At 51.8% G+C, this 23,855-nt stretch overlaps 1 protein-coding gene across 3 annotated transcripts in view; it reads left to right on the top strand.

Annotated features, from left to right (window-relative positions):
* LOC119110271 (uncharacterized) overlaps positions 1-23,122 on the top strand; it is a 40,573-nt gene extending 17,451 nt beyond the window's left edge. The window contains exons 2-6 of one of the 3 annotated variants that reach the window (XM_037234033.1): positions 1,898-2,074; positions 7,247-7,452; positions 13,541-13,591; positions 14,350-14,409; positions 22,185-23,122. In XM_037234033.1, the coding sequence (XP_037089928.1) occupies positions 2,053-2,074; positions 7,247-7,452; positions 13,541-13,591; positions 14,350-14,409; positions 22,185-22,412 (567 nt within the window). In that variant the 5' untranslated portion in view covers positions 1,898-2,052 and the 3' untranslated portion in view covers positions 22,413-23,122. The remainder of the gene's footprint in view (positions 1-1,897; positions 2,075-7,246; positions 7,453-13,540; positions 13,592-14,349; positions 14,410-22,184) is intronic. The other 2 variants (XM_037234034.1, XM_037234035.1) reach the window with 2 other exon arrangements.
* Positions 23,123-23,855: the final 733 nt, after the last annotated feature.

Genomic DNA, 23,855 nt, shown 5'->3' with positions numbered 1-23,855 from the left:
TTCGGGCCTGCGGTGATCCTAGGAAGGACCGGTCTTGGCTACGTATTCACTGGTTCCGGGAAGTAAGGAAATGGGGTCAGATCAGGTCCGGTTGCAGGCAAACTAAGGCATAATGCGAAGTTGCGTGTGTTATTACATGCTTGCCATTCTGGACAGATCTGAGACGTGAGCATGTTTTGCGTCCCGACCCGTCTTCACCCTGCGTCCTGTCGCCGTGCTGTGCTCAGCGCCGACGCTGCGGCTCCCGGCTCCGTCGGGCGCCTCGGTTCGAGTTTCGCTCGGAAGAGACGGGTTTCTCTCACCGTTCCAGAGATTGGGAACCGTTGTTGGGCACGACTTTGCCGGAGAATTGATGCCGGGCATCGCTCTCGACGAACAAGAAATTGGGCGGCGGCTGCCTGCGAACAGTGACGCTCAATCATTTTTTTCCCGTTAAGCGTGCGAAAAGGGGTAAATGCTAGCCAAAATTATTTCCTAAAAGCTGAAAAATTGTGTCTGATTTATTTAAGGACACGAGTAAGAAATTGACAAGACAATCACCGGTAGCCCAAATAAAGTGGAAATCCCCGGTTTTTGACGTGCGTTACGGCGGCGCATGACGCTGATGGTTGCCATCCGCTCATTCTGAAAAATTTAAGACTCCTTTTCAACTCTCACAGGTTTGGTCGCGTGAACCTTGATAAACAAAGCCGGTCCTATTTTCACACATGATACCATCGACTTCGAACACTGACGTCACAAAATCTCCAGTCACGCTTCACGCTTAGACTGAAATGATGTAATGAATGGTGACCAGCCACGCTGACTGCCTCATGTCTGCGCATTGTCGCACTTGCTGTAACGCTTGCGGTATCCCTTAGGTCAAAATGGTGCGTAGGCTGGCTGGCGTTTGTCCGTGTGTACCCCAGGGTCCGATGCGGTACGGTCGTGGATCACGTAAATTAGGAATCAGCCCGTCCAAAACCAGCACAGCGGAAACGTACAGCTTCCGCAACAACGTGAGCTGGCACTGCGCGAGTTTCTCGTCTGCTCCGGCGACCGGCATAAATCAACAACACTGCGACCAGGTCGATTCGCCGCATGGCCCAGACGGTCCAGTCCAGGAGCTCGCAGCGACGTGCGGAACATGGGAAGGGGCCTCAGTGACAAATGCGTTCGTACAACCCTAAACATCGACGTCGATGGGTAGCTCGCGTATGTGCGACCGCGTGGCAGGCCAGCGCACCTCGACAAATCTGAAACATGCGCGAGAGTAGGCAGATGACCTGAAAGATCGTAATGATCTGAACTGTTTGCTGCCGGAGACTTGAAGGATGGATGAGTAACGATCAGAGGACGTCCAGCACACTAGACTTAAAAATATGTGCTCCCGTCAGGCTTCTTATGATCTTCACTCATGTACCAGCCTGCAAGTCTTCAGCAGCAAAAAAGATCAGTTTGTTTAGAGCTTAAAGGTCATGTATCTACTCTCAGGTGCAATGCCCTACGCCACTTGCGGCGACCCGAGAACTTCATATGCATCATACGCGCCAGGAATATATGTTACTGATCACAGCCGAACATCTAAGCATGCAACAATGACGGACGAGAGCCTCTTAGTAATATTCATGGAGCTGATGTCTTGCCTGCGCATATAGTACCCACCGGTAAACAAAACAAATGAACAATCTGACTAAGCTCAGATTCGTTCACGGTCATTGTATTGGAATTACTTGAAGGCATCAAACATTTATACCGACCTTTAAATCATTTGAATTTCTTTAGATGAATCGTATCATCTCATTAATGGACACCCGATCAGCCGTGTGCTATTGAGTGTAGTTCGCAGCACTGTTCATAACTGCCGTAAACGTAACCTTGAACACCAGACCACGCTAACCCCGCTGCCTTTTCCCAGGCTCCGTTCGCAGGGCGGCGCGGTCTGCTGAGCCATCAGAGCGGCTGTAACACCGGGCCCGTGGAGTGACCTGTCCTGTCCAAGACCCCGTGACCGTGGAGGTCCCGGCGAGCAATGAGCTGTCCCCCTGCGCCAGCAACCCGGTCAGAGGCGGCATGGACAACGCGGCCAACAATAGTCAGTATATGCAACACCACATACCACATATACACCACGTCACGTGTCTGGGGCCTGCCTCCAGCAATGACGTGCCGAGTGTGTCCGAGTCTCTCTCTCTCCTCTCTCTCTCCTCTCTCTCGAGGAGAGAGAGAAGACGAGAGAGAAGGGAAGGGACGACTCTATCTCTCGCCCTCTCTCGCTCTGTTCAATCTCCTCCTCTCTCCTCTCTCTCCTCTCTCCTCCTCTCTCTCTCTTCTTCTATCTATCTCTCTCTCTCTCTCTACTCTCTTCTCTCTCTTCCCTTCTCTCTCTCTTCTCTCTCTCTCTCTCTCTCCCTCTCTCCCTCTCTCTCTCTCTTCTCTCTTCCTCCTCTCTCTCTCTCTCTCTCTCCCCTCCCTCTCTCTCTCTCTCTCTCTCTCTCTCTCTCTCTCTCTCTCTCTCCTCTCTCTTCTCTCTCTCTCTCTCTCTCTCTCTCTCTCGCTTTTTTCAACCCTCTCTTTCTTTCTTCCTCTTTTTCTCTTCTCACTCTTCCCTTGATTCCTATCTTTTCCCTCGTTTTCTCCTTTTTAGTATTTTCTTTCGACCTTAAGTTGACTGTGATAGGTGACTTTTAGCCAGAAGGCATGTTCTTTGTTGAGTAAGGAAGTCGAGTCAAATCATAGTCGCCTTAATCATTTAACGGAACTCAAGTCGCCGCCACCATATCTCTGTGCCTTACCACAACTACCGCTCGTGCATTTTATTTACCCAATAGGGAACGACTCTCTCCGCTTTGCTCTGCTAGCAATACAATTTGTTGCATATGGTACTTCTGGGCTAGTTTATAGTCTACACAACTGCGACATTTATTGATGGGAAGATTGTCGTTCTGGCGGTCTTGCCATAACAACATTTCTCAGACCTCTCTTTCCGCGGATATCACTGCTTTCTGTGACCACGTGCTTGTTTCGCATTGAAATGGAAAAAGCGCAAATAAGAGCCTACTGCTGCCTGCACCTTCCATTCAGACCTCTAATCTGCACGCTTGGCGAGCCCTATCTCAAACGAGTTCAACAGTGGAAACAGCGCAGTTCCCAAATCACTACTGAAGTGCTGGCCTCTGATTCACAACCCTACACATTTCTTCTCTGCCAGGTCCTTCGTGCACTTCGCTCGCCCTCGCGCTTTGCGGATTCTTTAGACTCCCAGGCACATTCAATATCGTCCAAACCCTCTGGGTAGATCGTTGTCGGCCAACTGACGTCTGTCGTTGGGACAGGAAGCGCATGTCAAACCGCGCTGCGCCTGCGGCAGTGCTCTCGGACCGCGGTCTCCGTCGGCACCCATGGTCGCGGCCTGGACCTGACCAGGGTGCGATCGACCAAATTGTGACCTTCGCAAACACCCCTGACCTACTTGTGGCTCAAGTGCGGCCAGTGGCATTCACCAGTGTCAATAGGTGGCCCACACTGATGGTGACATTGGTGTCCGCGTGAGGTCTGAGCAAGTCGCTCATCGCTCGCGTCGCTGTCACACAAAAAGCGTGCGCTTTGCTTAGGCTATGTGAGTGTAGGCTAGCACAAAGCAGCGTGTACAAAAAAAACCGGCAGAAACAGAAGAAATGCAAACAGCACTTCCGGGCGATTTGAGTGATGCTTGCGAACTATCAGCCTCAGCTGGACTTGAACTCTGAGTTTGAGAGCCTGGTGTCGGGTTAGAGGGAGTGTTCCTCACTCGTGCGGTGGTTTTCCAACGGAAATAGCCATCTTCAAGATTAATCGCTGCAGTTCACAGCCGTTCCCTTTTAAAGAACTAAACCCCTATGGTGTCTGGGCTACACGTCCGCAAAGATGTGCAGACTTTTCTGGGAGACTATTTCAAGGTCCTCCAGGCATCCATGACACTGTAATGTCACTCATATCATCCCATTCCATAAGCCATGTGGCGCTCAAGGTCAAGAAAAATGCCACTGTCAGTCCTTCATATCTGGCATCTGTGAGCGCGATTTCCAGATACACCGGCCGTCAATTGCTTCTCAATCAATCTCGTGCAATATACGATGACGTAATCACACGATGACGTACTGAGCATCGTGTTTACTTAACAGAGAAAATGGGTTGTCTAGAGGAATCTTTTTCACCTAGAAGTATACCTATAGTTAAGTCAAGCTTGTCTCTTCATAGCTGACGCTTGCTCCAATATCCTCAAATGTGGAGCACTCCCTTGAAGTGCCGCGCTCTCGGAGAGCCGCGGCGATGTGGGACAGACAATGAACCAGCACAGACTTGGGCGCCCGCCGATGCGCCGAACTGCTGACACCTGTCATGCAGTCTGACTGCTCACTCAGACCGCCGTGTCGTGCGGTTGCTCACTGCATTGTCACGCGATTTGACTGTTGGCCAAAACTGCCGCGACCGTCTGACGCTGAGTCACTCATCAGAAGACACTTTGAAGACACTTTGACACTTGGCCCCCAGCCGGCTGGCGGGGGCAAACAGTACGCTCTGCTTGTCAGCCGTCGGAAACATATGAGAACAGAGCGTGATGCGTGTAGAAATGTTTCAGCTGATAGCGATAGCCAGGGAAGATTAATTACGTGACCTATCACTGAACCAGAGGTCGCTTGCCGGGTTTGCTGAACACACAGCCGCAGTTAGGAGGTCTGCGCCCGGGACTGAGCCGTCTGAATGCATTTTGTCAGCTCTGTACTGCAATGTTTCGTGCAATGCGATAGGGTGATCAGCAACACCAATGTAGAATGCTTGTGTCTGATCTGGAACGAACAACAGAATTATGTCTGTTGCGACACAGCGCAACAGACATTATTGTTTTGACGTTTGAGCTTTGAAGACTTTTACACTTGCAATGTGTGATTTTAAAAAATGTTCCACAGTGCATATATTTACGCATCCCTTGAGTAGATCACTGCAGACTGTGGTGGTAATGATATCGTCCACCGGCGACAGCCAAACTGTGTGGATAAGATGTCCTTATTGATTTTGGTGATCTGTGTCACAATAAACAACGCCACAAACGCTCATGTTAAAGGGACTTTCTCCGGCCGACACTTGACAAAATCTCTGCATCTGTATGGCATTTGTATCTCGTTGATAAAATAATTCCAGCGGCATAGTTTCGTACAAACTTACAGCACCAGAGCACAAAAGATTTCTCAAATCTTAGAGAACCAAATCTTGAGCTCTCATAAGGCACCAGAGCTGAGAGCGCAGTTGCTTCCTCCAGCACGCGGGGTCCTATCAGGTCATCTAGGCCTGGGTTAAGGTTTCCGAGCACCCTCAACATTTCGAGGAGCATAATCGTGGCAGGAAAGTGTTCCCTTTCACATGGTTTCCGAACGGCTCGAAGCGGTGGTCCGCCATTGGAGCACTTTGCTTGGAATGTTTACTATTGCATGGGATTACTGACCGTCAAAGTCATACTGCATGCTCTCAGGGACCCCGCATCACCTCGCGCGGCTCATGGACGGACATAAAGTACTGAACCACTTCAAGCTGCCTGCTAGTATTGATTAGCTAACATACTGCCTGTCCTCTCTGACCGGTCCGGAGACCGGTAGCAGCCCGCGGGCCTCTTGCCCGTTCTCGGTCTGCGCTGCCGAAATCCGATAGGGAAGGCTATTCCAGGCGAAGCTGAGATGCGGTTGTGAACTCGCCCCACCGCACAACTCATTACTCGCACCTTTAACGGCAGTTAACGGACTGCACTGATCGGGTTAACGTCGGTACTAGATTTATCGTCCACAAAAGCAAATGGACGTCGGGGCAGTTATTGATGATGGTATGGTACGCGGCTGTGCGCGCGTGTCATGTACGCATGCATAATGTATTTTTGTCAATCGCGCACCAGCTGCTTCAAATACCGAACGGTATTGCTTTCTGTGTGGGCGGACAGGGCGATTTGCATGCCGGGAAAATTTCCCAGAGAGGGAAGAGCTGCGTTTATGCGGTGTAAACGGTCCACATGACAAACAGGCGTGAATCAGTGTCCCGTAAGACGCTCCCGGGGCCTGGCGAGCACACGCGCCGCGCGGGGCGAAGCTCTAATCTATTCGCTCATCCATAGCAAATAATTATTTGGTTTTGAAAAACAGTCATGTTTCAGCAACATTAGAAGTGCATGGTAGGCATTCCATATCCCGGGGATATGAGGAAGGCGAAAAGTAAGCCACGCGAAGGAATATCGCGCGAACGCTCACCTATGCCTTGCTAACAAGTGTACTTCAGTCACTTTGTACTTTGCGCTATAGTTACTACCTAGCCTGTGTCCCATATCACACGCAAAGAGACACATGCAATAGTCCATCAATGAAATTATTTGCATTACAGACAGCGCAAATAGCTCTAAAACACCCAGTTCACCTGGCACAGGTGAGCCATCTGTCAAATCTGGCAACACGGTCGCTCACCGTCGGCGGATCGTCATTATTGACCATATTCTATAGATGGCAAGCCGCTAGAAGCAGAATTAGTCGCAACCAGAACTTGGTGCTAGTGACATATTCCCAATATTAATAAACTAGAAACCTCTCGCTACCGGGGCCTTAAGGCATAACCCAGATAACCTTTCGGTGGTACAGGTTGCTAGTGATGGCACCAACTTAAATAAAGTAGTGCAGATGCCGACCGGTGGGAAATGTTATCACGGCAGCCCCTGTAGTACACAAGCACAGATTACAAGATGGCATCGTTTGTGAGTCCTCCTCTGCTTGGCTGGTGTCTTATGCAGACAGATTATTTAGGACTTGAGGCATGGTCTGCTCTCTCTCCTATCCAAACTTCACGGGTACTTTTAATTGCGATTCTGGAACTCATCAAGAGCTTTAATAGTTTTCCAACACAATTGAATGTCGCCAACGGCTTCTTCTTTCAAAATCAGTTCACTTGAAACTTAAGACAGGGTTCAAGCCAGGCTTGCTTGATTACTCCCATTTTCGTCGAAATCAGGACTGATGGCTGTTTGATAACAACTCCATCGTCGATTTTGCTGGACACTGTCTTGTCCCGCACTCAGTTCTTGCTGACCTGTCCGTGAACTGACCTAACCTTACGTGACCTGATGTGATCTGAGCTGATGTGACTTGAGGTGACCCGACCCGACCCGACCTGACCTGACCTGACCTGAGTCAATGTGGACTTGGCTTAGATGAGCCGGCCTGAGCTGACCTGGGATCACCTGAGCTGTCCTCCTCAGGCTCTGAGACGCGTCAGTCGGCGGGGAGCCAGCCAGGCTCTTCACTGCCTGTCACGGCCGAGGAGGCCGGCCTCGTCCTGCTGGTGCTGCTGCTCTGGCTGGTCGCCATCGCCCTCTTCATCAACCGCTGGGGCAAGATCAGGATGCTTGAGCCCTACCTGCCAGCCTACAAGATGACGCCGCGGGCGGAGGCGCTCACCGTACAGGTGAGAGTGTGATAACTCTGCCCATCTTGCAGGCAGAGGTGAGTTAACGCTACCCACTGTACAAGCAAGAAGAATAGCTGCTCCGCGCACTTCAGAGCCGAGTTATTTTGTCAGCGTTTCGATTATTTTATGACGCACATATGGCGGTGATGCTGGCGGGTAAAACACATCCAGCTGCGAGTTCCGAAAACACGTATGCCAACCAGCCTGCTGCCACTCGGCTTCCACCAGCCTCACACTGCTTACTGTGCAAGAGGTAGAGACATAATCACATCGTTCCGTCTGTAGAGAAGATTACTCCTCTCTTTCTAATGTGTAAGCGAGAGGAGCTCTAGGAGTTTCCGTAGTCGGCACCGGATACCGGCCGCGTTCGACAGCTAGCGTGTAAAGGATGAAGGTGCAAGTACTCCAACTCGTGTTGCCTGGTAACCTCACTTCTCCGCGTACACGCACGTCGGGTATAAAGGACTTGCGAGCGTAATGCATTTGCTTAAAACGCTGATTCGATACGATCTTCGGCATCATTCGTCAGCATGCATGACGAACTTGTCGATGTCGTTTGCTGTAGTAAATTCAGTAGCTTGTCCAAAATTAATTTATCTAAGTAAGCTATTTGTTGCCGTGGGATAGAAATAATCATCGTACTTACAATCTTGCACTGTCCCACGCAAACAAGAGCAGCTGTTCTTTATTTTATCGTTGGAAAGGGCAGAAAATGGTGTCCGTCTGATCAACGTCCGACGTCCTTTGCCAAAAATGTTTATGTTTATGTTAATTCATTTTCTCCTTTGCTAAATAACTTAATCAAATTGATTCACGATGTCGTGCGGATTCGCCAAGATGGATGCTCCGGAAGGGTAAATACAAGTATTGCTATTCGTACATTCGTACCTTCCACACAGCGCAGGGATGCTGCACGGCCTAGGAAACTTCATTTTGCATAAGAGGTACTTACTTTATTGACCAGTGAAATGTTCGGCCCTTGTAAATGATGCGAGCCTCAGCTCCCGCCGAATGGCGCATCCGTGTAAACCAGACGTCCCGGCTCGGTCATTGGCTGATTTATGTTTGCGCCGAAGACGAGCCGTCGCCGTCTACCGCGGCGAGAACGGACATCTGACACGGACAGTTGTAAATTGATAGTGTCGCACACCCTCGACGGTATCCCAGCGGACGCTTCCTATTCAGCCGGGTAGCCGGCTGTCGTCTGATCACCCCCACGGCGCCCAAGTCCACGCCGTGCGCTCAGCACAGACTACCGGTCGCCGAGGTCCCGGCGCCGCGGCCGGCGCAATAAAACACACTGCGCTACTGGCAAAGGAAAGATCAGCGCACCTCGAGGGACCGGCTGACAGTTGGGGAGCTATAACATGATCCATCGCGGGGACGCGCGCGGTCGCTGACGTCACTGAGGGACGGCGTGTGCTCGTGACGCGTCTCCGCGGGCGGAGCCGGACGCGAGCCGGACGTCGAAGTGCCGCCTCCCCGGCCGATGCGGCGGCGCGGCAGCCGCGGCTGGCCGAAAGGTCGCAAGGCGTGGCTGCCTTATCGCCCGCTGGTGCTGGGGCTGAGAGCTTAGCGACGGACGTCCAGCGCCGACGACGGGTGTGGTGAGATATGATCGGCGCCGGTGGTTTGTTCGAGCGGCTCAAATCAATACCACGCCAGCATGGGACAGCATGTGAAGCAGAAAGGTATGCTCCATTTACTTACATGGGATTTTCAGATTTGAAAATTCAACAAAAGTCGAGGAGCAAGTGATTCTGCTCGCAACAGTGAAGTGGACGTTTTCAGCGTGTTTTTTTTCCAAGGGAACACGTGCTTAAGCCAAGTACTGTCTTGAAATAAAGTCTGCACGCGCAAAGTTCGCTCATAGTATCGACTTTTGTTAACTGCTGTGGATATACCGGCCTGCGGCGATCAGCACTGGTTCTTCTTGGCGTGCGTGGCGTATGAAGACGGGATAACCAGTTACAATAATGGTGACATGCCCACCTAACTGAGCTCAAAAGTGTGAAGGTGCGGACGGCCTTGTGTGCATGAGTCAGAGGCGATGCGTGCCGGTGAAGGTGCGCGTAAAAGCTGCTGAATGTGTATTTGCGTCTTGATTTGTATGATACGGTCTTGGAGTCATTCACGGCAGTATGGCCATTGAGCCCCTTGTCAAGAGAGTCGCGGAAAAATTACACGCAAACGCTGTTTGTAAAGCACACTAAGGCGAGCATATTAGCACGTTATGCAGGTGTGGCCGCCGCTCCTGCGATGGATGCTCGGTGGGGTGTTCGCTTCAGCATTCACACCTTTAACGTGTGCATGTCACTCGGTTGTCTCAGTGCGATGAGCTCTGATGGTGGCTGTTTGCATACCGCACGAGTCCTTGAGCAAAACTGCTTCCGTTCGGCTCCGGTTCAGTATCGTGCGGGTGGCATGTGTGACAACCGGCCCGATGGTTTTCTGTTGTGTCAGGTTGTTTGAAAAGAGGATAAACACCAGGGGCTCAGCGCTCGGAAGGTCACGTGGCTGGTGAGCGGATGGCTGAGCAGCCAGCCCAGTCTCTCACGTGGGCCCGAAGCATGATTAAGTTTCCCGTGGCCAAAAAATGCATTTGTACAAAGCTTAGAACTACTTTCCACTTTGTCCAAATACTGTTTGACGCACATGCTTACATCGAAAAGCAGAAGCGGGCCTGCGAGAAAACAAGAATTGTCACGGGAAAGGTGATGACATTCCGGAGCACGAGGTGGCGCACGTGACAGGCTACGATACCAAGGCAGCACTGGCTGGTAACACCAACATGGGCGTCCCGGGACATCGTATTACCGAAGACGGCGCCCAGACTCTGCACCCCGTCACAAAGTTTGAGATTCATATGACGGAAGTGATGTGAAATTTGGGGTTATCTCACAAATTTGGCTGATTTTCCAACGCAAGGAGTTGATATTTGCTGGCATCAACCTTGAGAGCACTGGCGCAGAACCTTTCATCTAAAGCCGCCAGCGCAGCTCTGATCCGGCCATGAGCTCTGCGCGTTTGCTCTTCCGTTCTTTGTCTTTATCCGTTTTGGGGGACACAATAGCCCGGCTCTCGCTGTGATGTAGCGCGACGCTGTCGCCAGCAGAAAAGAGCACTAAGCTGTTCAAAAGAACGCCGAGTAAAAGCGACCGGAGGCCAGATCTCTGAATCGCGCTCCAGTGCCTTTCGGGAGAAGTCGCGGGGGTAGCACAAGCCACGCAGTTCGCCGTGTATGTCCTGTAGCGAGACGATCTGAGCACGACCCGAGCTAGACCGCCTCGGTTAGCTGTGAACCATGAGATGTCGACCACGTGCGGCTGAAGCTCCCATAGCGGCGTTGTGCGCGTGAATATTGCTGGATGTGTGCGGACGGGCGAGCCTGCATGCGTGCGGGCCTGCGTGCGTGCGGGGGGGCGAGCGGGCGTGCGGTGGGGCAAGCGAGCGTGGAGGCGGGAGGGGGGAAGGGGGAGGGGGGGCTCTGCGTGCATGCGTGTGGCGAGGGAAGCGTGCGTGTGTGCGTGTGCTCGCGCGTGCGTATAGCGTGTGTTGGCTTGCCGAAATCAGGGCCTGTTTGGAAGGGAGTGCAAGCTATATTGGACTATTCTAATGCGCATCGCACATAGACGTCGTCAGGAATAACGTTTATTTTTTTACAAATCAGCGTAATTAAAAATGTCGCTGCGTCATATACAAACTGACCTCATATGACTTCAGGTGATGGCCTGATGTTACCTCATGTGGTGTCAGTGAGCTTCTGGCAGACAGCCAAATCAGTCAAAGACTGACGTCAGAACGTTCCAAAATTAGGAAGTCAACTGCGAGTTACCGCATGCGGAGGCAGCAACTGTCGTTCTGGTGACGTCATGGCTCAGAACTAGACCTAAAAGGAATTTACATCTTGCGGAATGTAAAAATGATTGTATTTCAGACGCGTCGAGTCTAGTGGATGCACCTAGCATGGTTCTGACGCAAGCATCGAGTAAAGGCTACTTTTTAACTCTCAAGGCGGTCTGGGTAAGCATCGAAATAAGTAAAAAAAATGACTTGTTTTCTGGCTCGTGCATGCTTACACGGACCGATCTGAAATAGCGAGGACTGTAGGTTCGCCTTATGACTTTCACCCCTGGACAGATAAGCTTGTTATGGATCTTCCTCATCCGTCAAAGTGGACAATTACTCTGATGGAAAAGAGAGGGCGTGGTGTGTGAGGTAATGATGTAGACATTGGATATAGAATTACATTGCATTGAGGAACCACCAACCTTGATAATTAATGTCCTGTAAATGGGCCACGATGTCGTGTGTACGACTCAGACACTCAAAAATAATCAGAGTACAACTACACGACGGAATCTATAACAAGCAGCTTTTTATTCCCAAAATGGTATCACAAAATCTTATCTCGTCCTATCTTCAGCCCCATATCCCGGTGCGCCTACGTCAACCTGTGGCTGTGGGGCTAACGAGGCCAAATTACGCCCACATACAGATGGACGCGAGTGCCATCGGCGGTAGGATTCCCCGAACTGTCAGACCGTAACGTGGGAATGTCACGTTCGAAGCCAGCCTTACACAAAACGCGCCCGGCGCCAGGCCTGGGGACTGGATCCGGATCCTCAGACAGCTTTTTACGAGGCCTTTCGGCGCCCGGGCGCCTAAACCTCGGGCTTTACAGCACGGCCATCAAATCATATGGCGCGGTTTGAAGTTATGGTCGACTGGGCAGCGAAATGAATTGCAATAGAGGTTGATGCACGGGGAGGAGAGATGATGATTGGTATGAGCATTATTCTGGGCTACGCATAATGAAAATGGTCGAGTTTGGTTGAAACCTCGGTCGCATTTATTTATCCTGCGGGAAGTTCCTGTAAAAAAAACAGCACTGGCACAGTGGACGAAAATTCATCGAATTAACTTTTGCGTTTTGAAATAAAGATGTCGACTTAACCTTGTCCTGTAGTTTTCACTGAACAGAAGTGGATTAGCGCCAACGTCGATAGGTCTCGTCAATGTCCCTTCTGGAGTCTTCGGACGAGCCACATCCCAGGATTAGCATCAGCTGCCTGTTTTTCATTTCAATTCACCTCCAGACGGCGGTGAATTCGGGCTGGTCAGGTAACTGCGATTTATTGCCGCATCAGGCACCAGGAGTTTACGGGCTCGGTCCGCTGAGTTTTCGAGGAAAGCAGGCGCTATGCGGCACCACTGTGTCCGGGACGTGTCAAGGTGCACTGGAACTGCACCCGACGAGCAAACTTCCACAGAAGTGGAGACCAACTTTTACTCGGACTCCATAAAATTGCCTCCGAGTGCCAAAACAGGACCGTAAATCTAGGATTTCGCATAGATTTCTGTCCGCTGCGCGATTTCGTAGTTTCTGTCACTTGCATTATTGACAACTGAACAGTGCACTTTCCACAAACGTGACAGGTTCTTGACGCAACCCCTGATTCCATCGACACTCATTTAATGAGACATTTCAGGGCTCTTTTTCTATCCGAAACAATGACCGGAACACCATTTTGTAAAATGCTCGATTTGCTTGTGCGGTACTGCCAACCAGAACGCTGTGGGCATTACCACAGTCGTGTTGTTAACTCACATGCCACAGGTAGTGCTCATGCGGTCATAATACGAGCACTGTAAAACGAATTCGATTACGAGCACGACATACAAGCAAACCATCAATAAAGCATCGCTGGTTTTTAAATTCCATCTGATAACTATTGGTTTTGAGCTTCGTGTTGGTTGAACGTATAATTTGAAAGCAGGTGCAATTTTGTAATATTAGGGCCGAATACGGAAGATATATGAAATGGGTTCCAGGCAATGAAGATTTAGACCTTCATGCTGTCGGCCTGGTCTTTCCAAGAGCGAAACTAAAATGATGCTGACCACCTTTGATTACTATGTGGCAGCATTACATTCGGGAGACACCGCCGGAGTGGTAAAGAGCCTTTCTTGTCATTGCTCTTCTACGGCAGCACACATCCCCAGTTTGTGGACAACATCAGCAGATCATCCATGCGACGTCAGCAGATCAGCCATATGATTTTCCGCGGTATGTTCTTGACAGGTGCGTGATGTTACGATTGGTCGTAAAGCCCAAGACGCGGATCCCACGAAGGTGCGCACTGTTTAAAGGCTCGGCACCGTGCCGTCAAGTACTGTTAGTCATCTAACTGAACTAATTTAAGACAATCACAAACGCTCTCACCCCACATTATATATGTGCACTGCATACTGCTCCTGGTGATGCATATATGTGTGCCGCGTCAGCTGGTTTAATCGTTGCTAATGTACTTGAGTCCCACCAGCCAGCATCCACTCGTTTGGTTCTTGTGGAGAAGTCTCCCACGTATCCTAATCAGCTGACATGCCCTTATGTCAACCCTTCACCCATTGTGAGCCATGTCCTCACACTGTAAACTACCTAGTTTTGAAAAGGGCGAGTGGCATACTTGGTGCATGCGTGTGTTAGTGAGCGTCTTCTATGCTGCACTGATCACCCTTTTAATCGCATCACTTAAATCGAAGCAGAACAGTAACAGACTTTTTCGGCATGACCTCCTGGCCGTGCGGTTAGGACCTCGCGTTGCCCCGTTCACCGCCTTCGCCAACATGTCAGCTACTAGGTGGATACGGCGTACAATGACCTGGCAATTATGATCTGAATACAGCAGCCCCGTAATTGATATATTCCTTACGGCCAGCCCTCGTCATTTAGTCCTTGGTACCGCACTCCGCGTCGTTTCTTTAGCGTGATCCGCCGCGCCCGTACCGTTGTGTGGCTGCGCCGCGGATCCTGCGGCGGCGAGTGTGGCGCGCGCGAGCGGCGCGCTCCTGCTGGCTCGGCTCTGACCGGTGACTGGTGCGATGTTTCAGCAACTGTCAGTGTCGGACGGCTATCAAAGGAGAATGTCCCGCTACGTCGAAACGTCCAACGTATGTGATCTGGACACACGGTCACCCGCGTCACACTCCGTGCGCCACGAGACCTGCTCCCGTGCGTTCGTGGGCACGTCAACACGTAGTCACGCCGCCAAGCCGCACTGAGAGATGTTGCACAGAACTGCACAAGTGCACTGTTCAATGACGCAAAGTTTCCTTCACGTCAATCTGCACAAGGCAACAATCACAGATAGGCACATTTTTTATGGTAGTATAGAGACTTCAAATTACATCATGATGGTATACGACTTTTAACGATTGTGGTTCATCGTCACGAAACGTTTGTTTGATTTCCGAGCTTTGGTTCTGAAATGTAACAAAACTGTAGGGTCATTGTAAAGTTGACTGGTTGTTTACACACGACAGGCAGACGGTAAGTTCCTCACACCAAAACACAATCATCAACAGTTTCACGTCAAAGCACACTTACCTGTTACACAAATACGCACACAAGGACACTAAATGAACAATCACATAAGTAGTGCCGGCGGCCAGCCCCCAGCCGCACACCACACTCATCTGTGTTGTCTGGTGAAATGGTGCGTAGTCTCATCAGTCGGCACGACAGCCCGCCCCTTCTCCACGGGACCCCTGTTTTGCAGTCGACTGACACAGTGTTGTGATTGTGTTTCTAACCTGTGCGACCTTCATGCCTGCTTGTCTGGGGCTGGAGAAGGAAGCATGCTTGCAGAAAACGAAATCGCGCGCCAGTGCGTTGCCAATTGAAACGGAAAACAGCGCTGACAGCGTGCCCCTGGGCCGCCGCAGCGTTCTCAGCGTTCTTCGGCTTGGCAAAAGTCCAGTAGATATTTTCCCGAGTCGAAATGCAGTCTGGGTTGTTGGAAAACGAGCCATGCGAGGCGGGTCACCCTCTTGCTAACGCAGGAGCAGCAAGATGCAGACATCTCATGCGCGTTGCATGGTGTTCACAAATGGTACACTGAGGAAAGCGGTGATATGGATACAACATTGTTTCACGTTAATTAACACGAATTAGTGTTAGCCGTAAAACGGAAAATTACGGAAAACATCAATAGGCAGCTTAACCGCTCGGAGGAGGGTTAAAAGTTTCCTGCTTTCATGTCAAAAACATTCTTCCGATGCGAATGTCGAAATTTGTCTCGGGAGTTGTGGTGTAAAAAGGTTGCTTCCAATTGTCAGCCCCAGTGTTTTAAGCCTTTTGTATCTCGCATGCTGCTCACACACGATGCTAATACCAGGAGCTTGTTAGCAGTAAATCGGCACTGCACTATCGGTTACAATACTAAAAAGTACGTCATGTCGTGTTATTTGCGTTTTTCTCGAAGACTATTTATTTCTTCACATGTCTTTTGGTCGCATGTGTTTATCATGTCCTGTCTAGAGCAAGCATTTCCTTGGGTTTCGATGATTTAGAGGTAGTGAATCGTCTCCAGGTAAGTAAGCATTTACAATATACTTTTCCGTGATGCTACAAAATACAAAAAACGTTCTCAAAATGTTATGGCATAAAGGTATGCATTATATGTAATCTAGGTCGATTGCATACAATATATCCTTAGGCGTAGTATGCACACATTTCTTACTTCAGATGCTAATGTACCCTGTGAATTTGCACAGCTTACTTTGGCTTTATTCTTGTAACCCAAGCGCGATGTCTGTATCGTGAGCTATCTGGTGAAAAGAGAGTAGTGCGTTTGGTCGCTAGCAATCTCTTAATCTTGCGTGGAAAGTTGAATAGGTCATTCCTTGCTTCGGGTTACTTGGATTCCTACTCAACCCTTTTATTAATTGTGGCGCGCGTTAAAGTTATCTAGGTGAGAGAGCGCAGAACGCTTCTCAAGGCGCAAGCTCTTCTATGAAGGTGAATGACTGACAAACATCTGAGTGCTTTAGATCATCTTGCATGCATCATAGTGCATTCGGTGGGTGAGTTGAAAGCTAATCTGGGCACCGCTTTCAGTTTTAGTGCATTGACAGATAGACCTTGAGCAAGACTATTCGTTGGCAGTGGTGCGATGTACAGGGACGGCCAGGTGGAGACACCGGTACATGCAAGGCCTTGTGTAGAGAGGGTGCAGATGACAAGATAGTGATGGCATCTCCACGAAAAAGCTGCTTGACTTGACCACTTTTACGTCTTATGCACTCTCAAAAGAAACAAACCTCCCGACGTTCGTCGCATTGCTGTATCTTTCCCCTTTCTCTCCGGGTAAGAGACCCTGCAGGGCTTCAAAAGCACTCACCCGTAATAGTTTTGTACAAGCTCCCTAGCGTTCTCAAAATGTGAGATGAAAGTGCAAAGTTAAGCAGGGAGCGCAGCTTTGAAATGCTTCAAACGGAATGAGGTAGTAGCACTTGCCTCCCACCACACAACTGCTGTCGTATTTTGAAGTCGAAATTTGAACAGCCCTTTCTCTTTCCCGCACTGCATTAGAGAAAAAGCAGACAACCTCCCCACGCCTAATTACGACGACCCCCGCTCGGCACCCCGCGTCCCAGAGCCCGCGAACTTCCCCTCTCCTTCTCAACGAACCTACTGCTAGAAGTCGGCAGCGGCTCCGCACGCCGGTGGCCGGCTAAACCCTCCACCTCCGGCGCGGTCCCCCGGCGCCGGCAGCCGGCTAAACCCTCCAGCGGTGCCGGCGGCTGGCCGAACCCTCCACCTCCGGCGCGGTCCCCCGGCGCAGCAGCCGGCTAAACCCTCCACCTCCGGCGCGGTCCCCCGGCGCCGGCAGCCGGCTAAACCCTCCAGCGGTGCCGGCGGCTGGCCGAACCCTTCCCCTCCGGCGCGGTATCCTGGCGGCGCCGGCAGCCGGCTAAACCCTCCACCTCCGACGCGGTATCCTGGCGGCGCCGGCAGCCGGCTAAACCCTCCAGCGGTGCCGGCGGCTGGCCGAACCCTTCCCCTCCGGCGCGGTCCCTCGGCGCCGGCAGCCGGCTAAACCCTCCAGCGGTGCCGGCGGCTGGCCGAACCCTCCACCTCCGGCGCGGTATCCTGGCGGCGCCGGCAGCCGGCTAAACCCTCCAGCGGTGCCGGCGGCTGGCCGAACCCTCCACCTCCGGCGCGGTCCCCCGGCGCCGGCAGCCGGCTAAACCCTCCAGCGGTGCCGGCGGCTGGCCGAACCCTTCCCCTCCGGCGCGGTATCCCTGGCGGCGCCGGCAGCCGGCTAAACCCTCCACCTCCGACGCGGTATCCTGGCGGCGCCGGCAGCCGGCCAAACCCTCCCCCAACAGCGCGGAAACCCGGCGGCGCCGGCATCCGGCCAAACCGTCCACCTCCGGCGCGGTACCCGGCGGCGATCTGAGCCTCGGCAGCGTCCCAGACAGCCAGCTGAACAATGCATAGGTGGCGGACGGACGGACGCCGCCGCCCACTCAGCCGCGCTTCCTCGCTGGCGGGAGAGCCGGCGTCGAGGGCCGCGGCGGCCGCCCGTACGGGCCTCGCTGGTGACTCGCCTGGCAGCTCCTCAGGACCGGCCGATGGAGGTCGTTGCGAGCCAGGCAGGCCTCCGTGGCAGTTAGATGGGTGCTGCTACCGTGAGATGGATAACTGACAAGATCTGACACAAAAAAAACGCGCCATCGGCTCTCTGTCTTTGTTATCATCTCTGTTCAGCGCCTCAATAGCATTTGTTCATTGGCGGCACACACATTTCATACGAAATATCTGTACAGATGAAAGCAGAAACGGTTGCGCAGACAGAAAAGCAATGCGCTGCGTTCTTATCTACAGAGAACGCAGCGTTCTCGCGACGCTCGATGCTCGTCCGTCGCGAACCTTTCATGGAACTCCGGTGACTGCGGTTGTCATGTTGACGTCCAGGACCCACGGCGCAACTGGGATCTGAACCCGAGTTCTTTATATTGGGAGTCTGAAGCCCGAACCAACAGTTTCGTCCCTCGTATCATGCAGGGTTTGTTTACAGCAGAAAAACACTTGACGGTCGGATCGTTGAGTGTGAGTTTTTAGAGGGAATCCTGCTAAATGGAGCTGTCCAACATCCTGGCAGCACCGCTAAGATTTGATTCCGCGAAAAGCTTCTCGCGTAGGGTTATTCTTTGCCTGACTCCCGGACATATATATATATATATATATATATATATATATATATATATATCTGTGTATAAATATGGAGATGAAAAATTCCTACTCAAAATTTCTCTTTAGACCCATATTGTTGCGATGCCCGAATAAACCCAGCCTAAGCCTAATTCGGCACCCGCCGCGCCACAGATTAGGCGTTTTCATGCAAGGCACGTTACGTTAGCAGGCACTACGGTTCACCATTCCGTGACACTGTCAAAACAAGTGCAATGACCGTGCAGCCATACGGGGCTTGTGGCTCAAAGGAGGATCGGGTGCTCCTGAGCTCCCAGGTGATGGGGTCGTGGTCCACGCGAATATCTATCCTGAAAGGACTGCGATCATAGAATGACGCGGCTGTGTGGCGATTCGGGGCTGCCATAATTATCTCGCTATTTTCACTGCACACCCGCATATGCTTCTCGGCTGTTTTCCCATCTTTGTTCGGACCCTACGTTATAGGAAGACGAACCGTCCCGTGACGTTTCGAAGCGGACATCGAAGGAGACGGGCTCGACGTCTACGGGGACAGGTCTCACAGAGGAAGAGAGTCAAAAGGGCCAGACGGTGTCTGCCGCCGGGTTAGCGGTGGCTTTGTTCTTCGCGGGTTAGTTAGATGATCTAATACAGTGAGTGATGCCTAAAAAAGTTGCAGAACACTTAAGATGCTACAGGGCTGAAAGATGTCATATTCTAGTAAAAAATAATGCGTCTTCGTCTGTATCCCCCATTGTACCCTTGTTTGTCATTTATCGCTATTCACTTTCATAAATACAAATTAGATTCGACCTAAAAATGAACGATCATTTTGAGCAGCTGCTGCATGCTTAAGGATTCTTAAGGATTTCTTAAGGATAAGGAAAATAGACGCCGGAAGTCTGATGTTGGTATGGCTTTTGGGCTCGGACATTTTATTGAACTGTTTGCTGTCCGACCGAACTGAACTTCCCAAGCAGTCGCAGCTTCTACAGCTGTTAAACTTCAGGCACGAAGATGCTCCGCTTGTGCCCCCTTTCGGTCACCGCCCTCTCGACCATGGCTTCCCGAGCCCGTGCCCTCCCAGCCCTCTTTTCTCCCTGTGTGACCCCGGCCGTTCTCCTGTGAATGAGCCGTTTTTCGCGGCACCGTGTCCCCCATTGGGCCAGTGACGGAGCGGCACTACGTCCATTAGCGTGGAAAAGGCTGCTCCGTTTTTGCTCCCTTCGGCTCATGCATGGGCTCGACTAAATGGATGGCACCGAAGCACAGAGTGGCTCTCTTAGCGGGCCGGTCGTCAAGTCCTCTTTCGGGGAGTCCTCTTTCGGGGAGCCAGGGACAATGCGACAAGGAAACGATCAGGACAATGACCGTAACAGCATGGTTTGGTTTAGTGCGCCAGCTTTCGCGCTCGCTTGAATCAGTAGGTCATTTTTGTCCGCTGTCCTTTCACTTGCGAAATAGTTTTATGTATGCTGGTTGCCTACCTGTAGTGATGATCGTAGCCTTTTGACCTGAAGGTATCGATTCCGCTGTGGAATGAATTCACGGGACAGACTGAAATGAAAAAAAGATGATAAACTGAAATAAGTGAAGCGAAGCGTTAACAAGGATGCAGTAAGTGAAATCGTTCTAAGCAACGTGAAAGATGAAGGAAATAGTAAAAAAAGAAGCATAAAGAACCAATTCAAACAAAAAAAGGGCAGCACGGGAATTTGCTCGGCACGGTGTCAAGTGGTTCAATGCAATTCAGTGGTACTTCACCCTCCATCGCTGCCAAAAATACGGTCAGTCTATCCCCATTTGAATCGTGCGCGCATTGTTTTCAACCGTCCGTTTGTGCCACCCAGTAGACCCGCGACACTCTGTCAATCATATTTAAATAGCATGTAAACGTGCCTATGTGCGATTGTAAGCAAGGGCCTGAGTTACCGTCGATAAGCTGCAGGAATACGTGATAAGTCGTGCGATGGAGAACGGAAATGCATGTAAGGTGAAAAAGTTACACATGCTACTGTGAGCACTAGATTGACGCAGAGAGCGTAGTGAAGCCTGCCGTTTACTATGTGCTGTTTTTTTACTGAATGTTCGGTTAGCTATTCCAATAACAAGCATCCAATGGCATAGGGTCGACTCGGTGATCCTGCGTGGCCTGATCTTTCCGCACGGTCGCAGGTACATTAATTCAGTCCTTCTGAAAATGCTTCTCGGGCTGTAGAAAGCAAATCCTCTGAAACGCCTCCGCATCATACACGCACGAAATGGTACAGCAGGCCTGAAACAAACTCGCCGAATCAACCCAATGGGCCTAGTAGCGCGATGAACGTGTACGAAACGCATTCACTCTAATAACAGTTCAGAGCGAAATCAGAATCCAGCGCCCGCTGTGGCAACGACAGCCCGGTGCTCGCTCGGCGGAGCACGGCCGCCTCACCAATCGCCATTGTTTGAGCACGTCTCGACTACGGCGACCGTGCTTCTGCCTATTACTGAGCGCCGGCTGATTGGAGAAACCCGAGCCGCCCGGCCCGAGAGGCCTCTTGGGGTGGCGAGAGCCCCTCCCCACCCCGCCGCACCATGTCCCGAGGTGGCGCCAGCTCTGGTTCGCCTCGAGTTTGATGAACGGCACTGCGAGCGCTTCAAGTTAACCGGAACGGTGCTGCAGTCGGCAGCCGTGCCACGTCGCGGCTGTGCATTGTTTTATTCTTACCGTCCTTTCAGACGCTTTCCAAATAAGCAGTGATTTAAAATGTTTCTGCATGCGTGAAAGCCTAATATCTCTAACAACCTTTACGCTAAGCGAACAGTTTTATTGGAAACCAGGAGGAAACCATGTAACCGTGCAGCCAGTCCATGTAACCATGGACTCGGGATCACTGTTGAGTTAGTTAGTCACCTGCTGAGTTAGACCCATGAACACAAGACGTCAAGCCTCGACTCGAACTCCTCAAAGTGGCAGTCTGTTCTGCCAGGCATTTTGCCAGCACGATAAATTAAATAAGCCTTTTCGTGGTATAACACGGTGTTTCCATGTCAGCCTGCAAAGCCCCAGGGCATGGATGATATTTTCGAGCAAATCGGTCACACGGAACGTCAATTCACATCCATGTGCATGTTCGAAAGTACGGAGAACATCTTCCACTCGAAGGGGATGCCCAGAGCGTAAGGATGTGCTTTCCCAAATATGCTGCGCGTTAAATCAGGCACGGTTAGAAGAGCTGAAAATGGCGACAGAAATAAAACTCAGGCCTGAGCTGTGAGACCTCGGGGACCGCGATCCCGTGCACAACACCACTACGGCTTGCGCTGTACTGGTGGACGCTTCATTCTCGTCATGGCACTTAGCGGGACACGATCTGCTAAATTGTTGCGTTGAGGTGGTTTCGGACAGCTTTTCGCGGCCAGCTGGTGGGCTGTGCGTTGGCTGTCATTACCTCAGTCGTCTGCTTCTTACCTGTGGCTATACCCAGCCCACCAACGTTACCAACAACGTAAAACATCCAATGTTTTAAATATTCCCACCTCGCTGCGTGAGTGCGTGGCACCTTGACGTTAAACTGACCTGTTCAAAGACGCCCTGCAGTGAAGCAAGACTTTCGCGGTATCCGTGCCTCTTGTATTCTGTCCATCTGGGCTGGATAACACGGTAGTCCCCAGTCAGCGCTCCAGCGAGTCCTTCGAGCGGCCAGCCGTTATCGCCGCTTCACCAGCCACCCTGTCCCGACAGAGCTCGCGGATGAACTCGATGGACGAGGACGCCATGCTCTGCCACTACATGATGCCGAGCCACTCGCCGAGCCGGCCGCGCCAGAACTCGCTGATGGTGCCCATCACCAGTCAGCTGACTGCGGCGCGCAAGGTCAAGTCCGCCGTCGACCTGGTGTCGCTGGTGATCGCCGAGCAGCGCGAGCAGCGCGAGAGTCTCTCGGGCGGTGTTCACCAGACCAATGTGTGATGCGAGGCTCTCGGGCGGCCGTCACCAGACCAACGTGCGATAAGTCTCTCGGGCGGCGTTCACCAAACCAACGTGTGACCGACCAGCATCAGACGCGACTCTGTTACGGTCCGAACATCACACGCCCCGGGTGAGGCCAGTAGCATCGTGTGGACTGAAATGCACCCTGGACAGCCGCGGTGGTAACCGACCCCCGGCGCGCGCGCTGGGAAGCGTGAGCGCGTCGGCCCTTCAGCGAACCCCTTCGAGGGTTCGTGCCATCGCGGAATATAACGCACAGAGCGACCACGGCCACCGGGTCACGGTCACGTGGTGATGGGGCGACCATGTGAGGAGACTGCCACCGGGAACATCGCTGTCCCGAATGTTGTGGTGACGCTAATATGTAGGCGCTCTGTGCCATAGTTCTGCCCACGAGGCAGAACACTGCTGTATTGGATCGCTACTATCCGTGTACCATAAGAGTAGCTTAGCGCGGCCCGTGATGCTTGCCCGGTCTGTGGATTGCTTTTGGAGACTATAGCACTCTATTCGCACCAAGCTGATGAACTTGCAATAGTACCTCCTGCCGAGGGTAGCCTATACTAAGCTGCTTCCGCCGACACGTCTGCGGCTGCCGTGATTACGTTTGTGTGCTGTCCATCTTCTGCCGGCATGTCTCATGCGTCAGCAGCCAGCTCTGTCAGTGTTGCGGCCGCTGACTTCGGAGGGGAGGTGTCGTTCTTTGGCCAGTGGGGTCAGCTGGTCCGCGGCTGGGGGTGTCATGCCGCTCTCTTCCATGTGTATCATAATCAAATGGGGCACGTAGGGGGTGGCGGGCCGCGCGGTGATTCCTTGCACGGGATGAGTGAGTGGGTGCGAGGAAAGGGGAAGCAGAGAGTGAAATTGTGTGTGTGAGGGAGAGGAAGATAGGGGAGAGGGAGGAAGAGAGAAGGAGGGAGCGGGAGGGGGAGGGAGGGAGGGAGGGAGGGAGGGAGGGAGGGAGGGAGGGAGGGAGGAGGGAGGCAGGGAGGGAGGTAGGGAGGGAGGAGAGAGAGAGGAGAGAGGTAGTGAGGGAGGGAGAGAAGAGGGAGGTAGAGAGGGAGGGAAGGAAAGAGGAAGGGAGAGGGATAAGGGGACGGAGCGAGAGGAGAGAGGAACAATGGAAGGATTGATTAACCGAAACAGGCAGAAAGTCACAGAAAATATAAAAATAGATAACAAAACAGAGGATGGCGGTAAATAAGACAGATCATGACAGAAATGGATGAACGGAATAAAAATATCGAGAGCAGAGAAAGGAACCTAACGCAAACTGGCACGTAAGAAGAGGCACTTGCTGAAAGTTTGCACGCGAGAATTCACTGAGGACGGAAGTGGTTAATGTTTGACAGTCATTTGCGCGTGCATATGTACTCCCGCACATTGGTAAAGATCGACGTCGTTTCACGTACTGTCAATGTT

This window comes from Pollicipes pollicipes, unplaced genomic scaffold (assembly GCF_011947565.3).
Source record: "Pollicipes pollicipes isolate AB1234 unplaced genomic scaffold, Ppol_2.1 Scaffold_7231;HRSCAF=8579_pilon_pilon_pilon, whole genome shotgun sequence".
Taxonomy (NCBI): domain Eukaryota; kingdom Metazoa; phylum Arthropoda; class Thecostraca; order Pollicipedomorpha; family Pollicipedidae; genus Pollicipes; species Pollicipes pollicipes.
This window is presented reverse-complemented; position numbering and strand designations above follow the sequence as displayed.